Source organism: Enhydra lutris, unplaced genomic scaffold (assembly GCF_002288905.1).
Source record: "Enhydra lutris kenyoni isolate GAN:26980312 unplaced genomic scaffold, ASM228890v2 scaffoldscaffold22, whole genome shotgun sequence".
NCBI classification, from domain to species: Eukaryota; Metazoa; Chordata; class Mammalia; order Carnivora; family Mustelidae; genus Enhydra; species Enhydra lutris.
The window spans coordinates 16,788,016-16,800,544 of record NW_019154106.1 but is presented as its reverse complement, the minus strand read 5'-3'; the positions used below and the strand labels follow the sequence as shown (position 1 = coordinate 16,800,544).

Genomic DNA, 12,529 nt, shown 5'->3' with positions numbered 1-12,529 from the left:
GGTGAAATGTACATTTCTGGAGTAAAGGAACACAGATTTCACCATATCCTCAACCGAGACCTTGCCTTCCCCCTCCACAAGCTAAGGCAATCAGCTGCCCTAAAAAAGATGCTGGATTTCCTGTGGAAGTCAAAGGAATCGTTTTGAGAGGTGCAGCATCTCTACACTTCAGAGGAAGGCTTTACTCCTAACCCGGGGCTCCTGTCTGTCCAGGTCTCTATGCAAGGGCAAGATGGAGGATTCTTCCCCAGGGAAGCACTGGAGACCCAGCCCCGTTCTGAGAGCGCTGAGAAGGGAAGGGGCTTTTTTCACTCAGACCGGGAACAACTTTTGAGACCAGCTCATCACAGCTATGGGCACTCCTTTAAGGAACGCTGGCTGTCTGGAACAGCAAAGACGAAATATTCCAAAGGACTCCCATTCGGTGGGCTTCCCAGCATGAAGATGCCCCTGACTGGGAGGAACGGTGAAGTGGGAAGATAAGTCTGACTCAGTGGTTCCCAGCCAGGGATGGTTTTTTCCCCCAGGGGGACATTTGGCAATGTGTGACAACATTTTGGGTTGTCGTGACTGGCGGTACATCTGATGGGTAGAAGCCAGAGATGCCGCCGGACAGCCTACAGTGCACAGGGCAGGCCCCACGACAAAGAAATTGTCCAGTCCCAAATGTCGAGAGAGGTTGAGAACACAGCAGGGAGCGGGGGTGACACCAACGTGGAATTCACGTCGGGTGAAGGGGTGACAACACCAGAGAGGAAGAAGCAGGGTGAGGGGAGCAGGGGAGGTCCCCGGGACTGGAGCAGACAGACTGGGCTCCCCTGACCAGCTGTGTGACCTTGCACAAGTCGCTCCCTGAGCCTCTGCTTCCTCGTTTGTGAAAAGCCACATGGATTGGACCAGAAGGTAAACACGGACGAAGCTGACCTCGGGCACTGGCGCACACCGGAGATGCTCAGTAAATGCAGGCTGGGGGCGTGGGCTGTTGTGGATGCAGGGGCTGAATTTTTCCCAAAGCACCAGGATTAGGAGAGCAAGAACAGCAGGATTGTGGTGCCGGTGCCCCGTGCAAGTTACAAAAGATACCGAAAGTAGAGGAGCCTTCAGTTCTCGGTGGATTTTTTTTTTTTAGGGCCCCACCCCCGCCTTTGGCTGCATGATAAAAGAAGTCCTGATATAACCCTCGGACTTCAGGAACAAAGCACAGAGCGTTCCATCAGGTGGGCATCCAGTTAGCTGCCAGCACTGAAGAGCCCCGACTTCCTGCCCAGCAGAGCAGCATGGGAACGTTGGCCTGCGGAGGTCAGGCAGCCACCATCAGGCAAACCCTGGGCTTGGGCTCTCCACAGACACATTACTCTTCAAAAAGCCAGCTCTCTGGACAACCGCTGCCCCTCTTGGATCCCTGGAGGTGGAATGCTGCCTTTTCACGCCAGTCCTGGCTGTGATCAGAAAGGACAGTTTTTAACCCTTTTGAACAAAAAGAGTGAAGAAAGGAAACAGAGAAGGGTAGGTGGCACGCTTAGTCTTCACTTTGGAAAGTGGTAAGTTGGAGTACTCAGCTGTGCTCTTGGCCTTGAAAGCTATTGGCCAGCCACACTCCCTTCAGCCTCCAGGGGCTTGGGTCTTTTGACCTAAAGCAATTCAACCATGGAAGAGATCTCTCCCCAAAGTGTTCCCTGCCCTTGATAGGCAAGTCATCCGGTTTTGGGAATACATGTGAATGGGCTCCCAGGGTCTTCCTGGGAGGTTAACCAAAATCCCACCACTTACACCTTGCCTCCCTTGCCTCAGCCACCTCACCAATTTCTCACAGCTTTGTTCTGAAGGAAAGAAGGGCGACATCCATTTGGTGGTATATCACATGTAGTGGCACGTTGTAGTAAAGAACACAGATTTTGGAGTCAGAGAGACTGGAATTCAAGTCCTGGTTCTACCACCAGCTCTACAACTTTGAGCAAGTTGATTAAGGTCTCTGAGCCTCAGTTTCCTCATCCATGAAATGGGCACCATGTAAACTGCTTACCACAGGACTGGCAAATGACAAAACCTTTATAAAAATACAACCATCATATTTTACTGAGTATGTACTTACCAGATGCCCTTCAGATTCTTTCTTTCTTTCTTTCTCTCTTTCTTTCAGATTTTATTTATTTATTTGACCGGGGAGGAGGGGAAAGCATGCAGGGGAGGCAGCGGGCAGAGGGAGAAGCAGGCTCCCTGCTTCTATCCCAGGACCCTGAGATCATGACCCGAGGCAAAGGCAGACGCTTAATTGACTGAGTCACCTGGGCGTCCCTCAAATACTTTTCTAAGTGCTTTTCTTATGTTCCATCACTGAATGCTCTCAGCACCCCTGGGAGGTGACACTGCTATTATTGTCACCACTTTACACTTAAAGACGCTGAGACACAGAGAGGTGAAGTCTGCAGGGAGGTCACACAGGTACTAACGGAGGACTGAAGCCAGCATTCACACCCAGGCAGATTAATCCCAGAGCCTCTGCTCTTAATCACTTCATTTCACTGCCTCCCAATAAGTAGTATCGCTATTACAAACGAGACTTTCCAAAAGGCGGAGGTCAAAAAGGGGAGTTTCCGACACTGAGACTTCGGGATCCCTCTCCTTTACGCATTCTCGATTAGCAAATACACAGCGAGTTTGTGGATCTCAAGCAGTCACCTCTCCTTCTGGTCACTGCTCAGACTGAAGACCAACGTCTCTTGCCCTAAAAATAGTGAAGCAGGGACAGTCTGGAGCCCCAGCGCTTTGAACCAGGGCCTCCATGTTGTGTTGGTCCAGAAACGAACAGGGTTTCTCACAACAAATAATACTATTTTGCAGTTACTCTTCAGAGTTTGCAAGGCACATGTGCATGCCTACTTGCATTCACCTTTAATCATTAAAATAACCTTAAGTAGTGACTGCAGTCCCCACTTAATAAGTAAGGTCATCTGCTTCTGCCAAGGTCATGGGGTAAGTAGCAGAGCCAGAATGGCAGCCCCATTCTGACCCCTAGACCAGTATTCTTCTCTTAATGTGACCTCAGGATCTGGACTTGCAACAAGTTCCCCAGAGGCCACTGATGCATCCTGGAGGTTAGAGAGGCACTGCCCTCCACCATCCCATAGAACACTCAGCTGCAGGGGGCGCCACACCTGTCATTTAGAGGCTCACGGTGGACGGTGACTGTACACAGCTACTGAGCAGCGTTTTCAAGTTGAACCAGGAACAAGAAGTCTTAAGGAGCATGCTGTGAGTGCCGGGATAGGACAGCTACCAGAAAGAAAGGGAGGACAGCAGAAAGGGTGGAACCATCACTCACTTATCATCAGACAACGATTTTTGTAACACACCAAAGTTCTCCCCTCTCTTCCTGCCCACTGGTGGCAGTGGTGAGGATATTAACCTCATTTAATGAAGATAAATGATGTGAAATGAAATAAACTACCTCCAGGCCAATCAAGGGACCAATCCCCTGATTTCAGCTCCTTGGGCAGCCTACACAGTCAGTGTGTCTCAATGAAAGGGATGCCCATGGAGCGAGACAAAACTGACATAACTAAAAGGAGTGGCAGCAAGGAGCCACTTGGAAATGAATTTCGCCTCATCCACAAGATATATGGAATCGGGAGAACCCTGGGCACCTGTAAGCAGCCCCTGTTTCAAAGGACAGAGCTTGCTTAGAAAACATCAGAACCAACACCGAAAAAGGTAAATGGCAGGCAGTAGGAGGCCAGGAAGTGCACCCTTTCCTGATGCTGCCCGACCTGGACCCATGCGGCCCCAGATAAACTGAAAGCCCCTCGTCTGTTCTCCAAAGGCCCCCTGTGCCTCCTCTTTTGGTAGCATTTAGCCCGCTGTGGGATCACTGTTCCCAGACCACAAGCCTCCTGGCAGTTGGAACTGTATGACAGAGTTTTCTCCTTGTAGTCACAGTGCACGGCTCAATGCTTGGTATGTAGTAATTAATCAATACAAGTTTGTAAAATGAAGGAATGAAGGAGATCTTCAGCTAAGGTCTTGTGTGAGTTGGAGCCAAAGGAAAAGAGGGGCCCAGAATATCAGAAATAAAAGTACTTATTTCCTACCTAATCTGTACTGAAGAAAACAGGAATCTTCTTTTTCAGGTGGTGTCCTGGTCCTACCCAGTTCAAAATCACTCTCTTCTCCTGGAAGAACTCCTTTTGCCCACTGGATTGGCAGGCTGTGATACGGACCTGTTATGATTCTACTTTTTTTTTTTTTAAGATTTAATTTATTTGACAGGTCACAAGCTAGGCAGAGAGGCAGGCAGAGAGAGAGAGGAAGGGAAGCAGGCTCCCTGTCGAGCAGAGAGCCCGATGTGGGGCTCGATCCCAGGACCCTGGGATCACAACCTGAGCCGAAGGCAGAAGCTTTAACCCACTGAGTCACCCAGGCACCCCTTTACTTATTTCTGTCCCTAAGTCCCTAGAGGCCAGCCTCACCTGCTGTGAGAAGACTGGGTGAAGTCTTTTCCCAGTGGGATGCCTCAGTAAAGGGCATCTTCAGACACATGATTACTGGTCCCTCTCTTGCCACTCTTCACCATGGTACAGAAGTTTGCAATGGTCAGCCTCCCAAGTAGGGGAGGCCCTACTTGGGTTCAAATCCTGGGCCCTCCAAGCAGGGGAGCCTCATGCTAAGAGCATGGGAACAAAACTAAGCTAGTTCCTGGCTATCTGCCCCTGGGCATGTTATTTAAATCTCTTTATACCTTAGTTGCTCATCAGGAAAATCCGGATTAGCGTATACCCTACCTCACATGGACATTATTAGAATTAAATTAGTTAATTCATAAACAGCACTTAGCATAATGCTTGGTACATATTAGGCTCTCAGTAAACGACAGCTCTTGTTATTACTATGATAGAATTTGACTCACCGAGAGCGGTCTTATCCAGCCACCCCATGATTAAGCCCCGCTATTTCAGGACTCGAGGTGTCTAAAAATCCTTCTGTGGGCCAAGCTGCAATGCCCCCCTCAAGGGGTTAAGCTGGTGGCATGAATGACCACAGGAAGAGGGGGACAAGGGGACTGTGGCGAGAGTCCTCCTCAATGCCTTTCTCCGGAGGAGCTCAAGGCTCATAAGTATCCTTTATCTTTGCTTTATCATCAGTCACTTCCTAGGAGGCAAGTATAGAAAAGAGCACTCAGAACCTAAATCACAGAACAATTCAGAACTGGATTAGCTTCCTCTATTGTCAAATGGGGCAATAACAGGACCTCCTTCACAGGCTTGCTGGGACGTTAAATGAAATAATACATATGAAGTACACAGTAAGGATTAATAACACAGTTATTGATCCCTTCATCTTTACCTAGATATGTCCTCTCTCTCAACCCAGTAACATAGTTATGATACTGGGCTGTCTCCATCCAAGTCCTCAAAAGTCTACTTACCCTGCCTAGCAGCTCAGCCAACAGATTTCACAAATCCAACATGGCTTGGATGTGGCCGTGCTCTGTGAGGGGCTGCTCCCAAAATACTGCTTTCCTCTCCCCCTACCTCTCAAAACACAAGGTCCACACGGTAATACATGGCTTCACAAGAGCAGCAAACCTCATCTCTCTCCCTGGGAGACTTTTAAAGCCTCCTTTGGGGCGCCTGGGCGGCTCAGTTGATGAGGCATCTGACTCTCGATTTCAGCTTAGGTCATGATCTCAGGGTTGTGACATAGAGCTGGGTGTCAGGCTCCACGCCAGGTGTGGATCCTGCTTAAGCTTCTGTCTCTCCTTCTCCTTCTGCCACCTCTTTTAAGTAAATAAATAAAGCCTCCCTCCGTCAAAAGCATGGAGAAGTTATTCTTTATGCATTGAGAATCCATGAGAAGATGAAGACTGAAAACAGAGAGGGGAAGCCAATCTAAGAGAGAATATAGATAGTTCCAACCTAGTTCTTTTGTTATAGCTTGGATATAAAATATTCCATACTAACGGGTTGTATGGGTTAAAGGCTTAACAACTTTGGCTCTGGGTTCAAATCCTGGGCCAGTTACTCACGAGCTGTGTCTGAGCCTTAGTTTCCTATCTGTAAGACAGGAACCTAACATTATGTACCTTGTCAGGACACTGTGAGGGGGAAATGTGGTAACGCACCATAAATGTCACAGTGATGGGGAGACAGCAAAAGATTTTATTTTATTTTTTTATTTTTTAAAGAATTTATTTATTGGGGCGCCTCGGTGGCTCAGAGGGTTAAAGCCTCTGCCTTCGGCTCACGTCATGATCCCAGGATCCTGGGATCGAGCCCCGCATCGGGCTCTCTGCTCAGCAGGGAGCCTGCTTCTCCCTCTCTCTCTCTCTCTCTCTGCCTGCCTCTCTGCCTACTTGTGATCTCTGTTTGTCAAATAAATTAAAAAAAAAAAAGGAATTTATTTATTTATTTCACATAAAGAGGGGAAGGAGACAGCGAGAGAGGGAACACAAGCAGGGGGAGTGGGAGAGGGAGAAGTGGGCTCTCTGCTGAGCAGGGAGCCTGATGTGGGGCTCAATCCCAGAACCCTGGGATCATGACGTGAGCCAAAGGTAGATGCTTAAGGACTGAGCCACCCAGGCGCCCTAAGATTTTAAACTATTGACTGCCCCAGGAGTCCCTCTGTATTATTTAGACCACATATCCCAGTTTGCAAGGCAAAAAATGGTTACCCCTGATTCTTCCCAGAAGAGCAGAGATTCTCATTTCGGGGAGATGCATTTTAGAACCATTTGCTTTTACCCCCTCTCTGAACCTGTAGTTGAAACTTCTTGTCTAAACTGCCTGAGGAATGGGAGAGTAGAAAGAGGAGGACAGAACCCCCCTTTCCTATTTGCTAGGCTCATGGATATTATAATCTCGCACCTGTATTTGGTCACCAGAAGGGTGTAGTCGACGCAACAGAGAAACTATCTCTTGTCCTCATTCATGCCCAAAAGGGGGTGGTAGGCAGGCTCCCAAGGCTGGGGCCAAGCAAAGGAACATTCGGACGGCCTCCCTCCCCCCTGCCCCCCACCAACCCTGCCTTGTAGGCCTGGCCTGAAATGTAGCTGCTGGGCTAGGAGAGGCACTTATGATCTCCAAGCTTTATTTCACGCGCTGATCAGGTGTCCTTCCCCGTATCCTACTCAGTACTTGCCTGAGCCTACACCCAGACACGAGGAGGGTTCCTCTCCCCCCAAAAAGCTCTGCCTTGAGCCCAGAGCCTCCCCCTGCTCCAGAAAACCTCTGGTGATAAATTATGCAGCAGCACCTTTGTGTCGCTGCCTTCCAGCCAGATGGGAGGTTTGCTCCCAGTCTTTTGTTTCCGGCTTTGCTCCAATCCTTGGCTCTGCGCAGAGGTGAGGGGGGGAGCTCCTCTAGGCCAAGTCAGGGCTTGCAGCAAGTCCCAGCGAGGCTTTCCCCAGTTGGCTCTCAGGCGGAGCCCTGCCCTGCCTCACTCAGACCCGAATGGGCAGGGGAAGGAGTGTTAGGGACGCTTACCCTCAGTCCACTTTGCTATAGGAATGCCTAAGTGCGGTGAAAGAATGAAGTTTGCTTGGAAGGGCGTAAAGAGGTGCCCAAGGGCACCTAAGATGTTTGCTTCTTGCTAAATCAAAAATGCAGAACAGAAAATGGAGTCAACAGACCGCCAGGAAGGCCAGTGAATCAGCTCTTCTTACCGGCTGCTCTTGGTTATGGTCAACTTTCCGCAGCCCCCAAAAACATCACATCACTGGCACCGACTTAAAAGGAAGAAACAAAGAGACAACAGGGGTCAAACTCTGGGGTGGAGGAGCTGGGGGTTGGGGGTGGGGGCGAGTCATGGGCTTGAGACCCACATCAATTACCCCTGCACACTGACAGGATTCCTGATTGAAGACGGTAGTCATGAAGGAAGGCGGTGCTGCAATGGCCCAGCCCCCAAATTGGGGCAATTACTACCTTATGAGCTCTGGGGCCTAACTCCTTTCCCAGGCCAGTGGGAGGAAGAGCTTGGAATTCTAAACTGTTCCAGCTCCAAGAGACCTCAGCCAGCACCTCTCACCCCAGGTCACAGCAATCTGAGAGATGCCTGGCCTCATCCCTGATCCCAGAGTTTTAACAAGGAAGCTCCCAGAGGAAAACCCCATCTCCTAGGACCTCTCCCGGGAAAACTAAGGTGGCGTGGGCTCCCTAGACCATGGTAGAGAGAGCTTCACAGATCTCCTTTCTGGAAGTATGCACAGGAGGGGAACTATGCTTAGGTTTCATTAGGTTTTCAAGGTGGGGTGGGAGGAAGGGGCAAGATCTTTAAAAGAGAAAAGCAAAAAACCAGGTGAAATGAAGGGCTGACCTTCCATTTTAGCACACGACACTACAGTATAATGATCTGTTTACCTGGCTCCCATAGTCCAAAGATAAGAACCATCTCTAATCTACTTATGCAAATATGCTAAAAACCAGCTAACATTTATCCAAGCCTGCAGTAACAGAGTAGGCTGTGTTGAGTGGTATTATCTCATTTAATTTTTACAATAGTCTCCTGTGATAATTTATTACTACCCCAGCTCTCCCCTCATTTACGTATAAGAACTCTGAAGTTCAGGGAGAGTGTTTTGCATAAGGTCACCAAGAAGTACCAAAGTCAAGATTCAAACCCCGGGATGCCTCTGCTGCTTAATCACCGAGCTATGCACGCGGTGATTAACATTAGTGCTTGGCAAATGTGTGTTTGCTGAATGAATGAACAAATGAATGGGTGCAGAGCCCAATTTAGGGAATGCTCCTGAGTGTATCTGGGAAAAAGAACCTGAGCCTGTCAGCTCTAAGCTAGATGGAGAGTGATAAGCACAGGCATTCTTTGGAGCTATTTATAGGGCCAAACCCGGGCTCTGCCAGCCAACCAGTCAGTGGGAAGTCTTTCCTGGGACGCGGAATCCCACCATGCTGAGAAGGGGAGAAGGACTTCTCTGGCTGAAGATGAGATGCTAATTCAGACACTATCTGGGGTCCAGATGCCCCGTGCCTAAGCAACTGTGGGCAAAACTTGTGGCTGGGCTTCACCAAGGAATGTAGAGATTGTGGCGGGAACACGCTCTAACAGACTTACTCAACCAAGGGCATGGAACTGTCTCATAATTATGAGATGTGCCCAATCATTAAAAAAAAGACAAATATTCCTAAAGTGGTCCCTGAAATTCCCTATCCAGGAAGTGTGTAGTATTGATCTTCTCTTCAAAGGAGAAGCAACATAGCCAATCCTTCCTATTTTTCCTCTTCTTAGGGATCAAGAGTAGCAGCCAATCAGTAGAAAGAGTGAGCAAAGACCTATAAAATACTCTGTCCTCTGTGACCTTCTATGTTCTTTGCTGGCCCAGAAGATGGACATACCCAACATGTTCTGTATCAGACATAGCCAGACTGGTTCCCTTGCACCTGTCATTCTTAATACCCTGTGCCAGTCCCAAAGATGTTATCTGATATTCAACAGGGGACAGAAGAGGAAATCCAAAATCAGTGACAAGCCAAGCATCTTTCACAAGTCCAACAAGATCAGGGACAAGGTCAACCAAGCACCATGACAACAATCAGATGGAAAGGAGACCATTCTCAGCTCTACGTTTTTGCACTCACCTCAGAAATAGCCTTCTATCTACCTAAGCACCTGAGCAGAATTTTCAGCTTTTTGCTTACCTGGAAGAGAGCTCCAAGACAAACATGGTTTCTACTCTTCCAACCGTGATATACTGCCTGAGGCCTCACCTCAACCCTCAGGAGAAAGACAGCCAGGGCTATCACCAGCAATCAAGTTTCTTAACAAAACTTTTAAGGTTGGAGGGTTATGTAGGTTCAGGCCAAACACACAGGCTCTAGGAAAAGCCCATAGGACTAGCAGCATCCAAGTAAGCACCTTAAACCTTAATGTATTTTATTTTAAAAGATTATTTATTTATTTATTTGACAGAGATCACAAGTAGGCAGAGAGGCAGGCAGAGACAGAGGGAGGGGGAAGCAGGCTCCCTGCTGAGCAGAGAGCCCGATGTAGGACTCCATCCCAGGACCCTGGGATCATGACCTGAGCCGAAGGCAGAGGCTTTAACCCACTGAGCCACCCAGGCACCCAAACCTTAGTGTATTGCATCCATACTATAAAACACTGTCTTCTTCATGAGCCCCTGGAACATAGTATTAGGAAGCTTCTTGGTGATATTTCTGGTCGAGCAACTGCTCGGTCTCATTGGTAAACCATGAATCTGTCTTCTTCCTCCACCCTCTACCTCCCCCAGACCTCCAAGGATGGTTCAGTATCAAGTTAGGCAAAGTTTAGATCTTCCTGCCACTAAGTGTCCTTACACATGTGCATAGGAAGTCTCCCGTGCTCAGAAGTTTCTATGAAAGTTTTTGTCCTTGTCTTTGGATAAATAATAATAATAATAATAAATTTTTATCTTTAAAAAGAACCCAAAAGAGTTATCAAGAACCCTCCCATCCTTTCTCTGTGAAGCATTAAATATACGCAATTTTCTACCTCCATTCTCAGGGCAGATGTAGTGTATGCACTTTTGACAGCTCTGGAGCAATAAAATTCTCTTGAACAGTCTCAGCCCAGAACCTTCCAGCTCCCCTTTCCCTAGGGCAGAAGGCGACAATCTCCTCTCTGGATTTGTTGGTATCCGTTTTAGCCTTTTTTTTTTTTTTCCCTTCCCTTTTTTTCTTTTTTCCCAGTGCCGTGCCATTTCCCTTGATCTTTTTCAAAACTTCCTCCAGGGGGCCGAGAGGAAAGTTCCATCCCCTTCTCTTGCAGCCCGAAAGGGGAAACCCCCCCAAAAAGCATAGCTGTCCCTTTAAGGGGCCCATGTGGTGGGAAGAGCAGCTACATTCCTACCCCAGTAGGGCCGCTGTCCCGACACGCCAAAGAGGCTACAAATAACCTTCTAGGAGAGAGCCCGGGCGGGGGAGAGCACAGTGCGAGGAGGAACGTGGCTCGGCCCGGCTACTACGCGGAGAGGAAGAACTCAGTCGGCGTTAGAGAGGGCATGGAAAAAGTTGTTTAAAACCCACGGGTAGTTTAAATAACAGACACGAGAACTCTGTTTTGGATTTGGGAGGTAAACCAATCTTTAAAACGAGTGTCCAGGCATCTCCACGCCCTGCCAGGCAAGTTCCGAAATCGGCACAACTTCCACACGAGCTCCCGGAGCAAGCTAAAGAAAGACCCGGTGCAAGCCGGACCAGGGTCTAGAGAGACCCCTCCATTCCGAACCCCACCCCCTCATCGGGGCTGCGAAAATGAGAAGGTTCGCATCTCCCCCAGCTGAATAGGGTTGGGTTCAAAGATCAAAGTTCTTTGATCTTTGGGCACAAACTGGAGGGAGCTGCTAAATCACGGGGTACACCCTCGGTGCTAGGCAGCTGCGGAGAACTAGATTCCACTGGAGCCCAAATCACACACAGCAGTTGCGTCCGGGCACTAAACAAGTTATTAATAAGGAGCAGATGAAGCAGCAGTTCTGCTGCCATCCGTCCAGCTCCCCCGAGGGTCACCGCGCGGACCCGGAGCCTGCCTTCTGATGTTCGGCGATAACCGCCCCCCGCCCCACTACTCCGGCCAGGACGGCTCTGCCGGAGACTTCCAGCAGTTTCTTCCCCTGTGTCCCTCCTCTGCCCCTTTTCCAACCCGGTTCCCCCCCGGGAAGGATCCAGGGCAGGAAGCTGATTGGTCGCAGCCAGGAGAGGGAACCCAAAACACCACTAAGAGGAGATGCTGCGAGCAAGCAGTACCCAAAGACCCTCGGTGGGAGCAAGGTCTGGAGACCGAGGAACTAACTGTTCCCCGAGTAGAGGAATCCCCAGAACCCAAGCATTCCGATTCTACTGGAGCCCAGCTCCGAAATCCGCCCGAGACCCCCGGTCCCTGCAAAGAGGGCTTTTTACAATTTATGGTTTAGCGACCATCCTTGCCCGCCTCCCTTTCTTCGCACACATTCATTCGCACCAAGGACGCAGAGACTCTGTCTTAACCTGAAAGGGAAGCAGCCCCTAGTTCTTCAAAGAGCAGCGAGGGAAGGCGAGCGGGAGCCTCGGATCTTCCCGGAGCCCGGCCCAGATCCGAGCCGCAGAGCGGCTCCACGGCCGCCGCTCTCGGGCTGGAAGAGCTGGGGGAGCTCCTGCTCCTCTCCCCCGCACGCACGCTCAGGGCTGCTGCTTGGAGAGAGGGCGCGGGGTCTCAGGCCCTAGCCCGCGCCGCCCGGTTTGCGGGAGGTGAGTCCTGCAGCGGCCGGACCCACGGACAAACTTTCCCGGCGGGCCAGGAGGCGCGGGCACGGCGGCGCCGCTTACCGTGTGCGCAGAGCAGGGCGCCAAGCAGCAGCGCGCCCCACGGCCGCCTCATGGTGCCGCGGCCGCCGCCGGCGCTCCCTGTCGGCCGGGGGTCCCGCCGGCTCCCGCGGGACAGCGCGGCGGAGGGAGTCGGCACAGGGTCCCGGAGGGGGAAGCGTCCCGGTCCGCGGCGGGCGGGCGCGCCCCGCAAGTCGCCCTCCGGCCGCTGCTGCCTCCAGTGCTGCCGGAGCCGA

The 12,529-nt window shown here is 50.4% G+C and overlaps 1 protein-coding gene across 1 annotated transcript in view; it reads right to left on the bottom strand.

Annotated features, from left to right (window-relative positions):
- The window catches only part of LOC111149667 (LDL receptor related protein 4), a 45,619-nt gene extending 34,926 nt beyond the window's left edge, over positions 1-10,693 (bottom strand). Inside the window, 3 exon segments of the mRNA XM_022506875.1 lie at positions 10,486-10,504; positions 10,506-10,664; positions 10,667-10,693. Coding sequence (XP_022362583.1) covers positions 10,486-10,504; positions 10,506-10,664; positions 10,667-10,693 — 205 coding nt within the window.
- Positions 10,694-12,529: the final 1,836 nt, after the last annotated feature.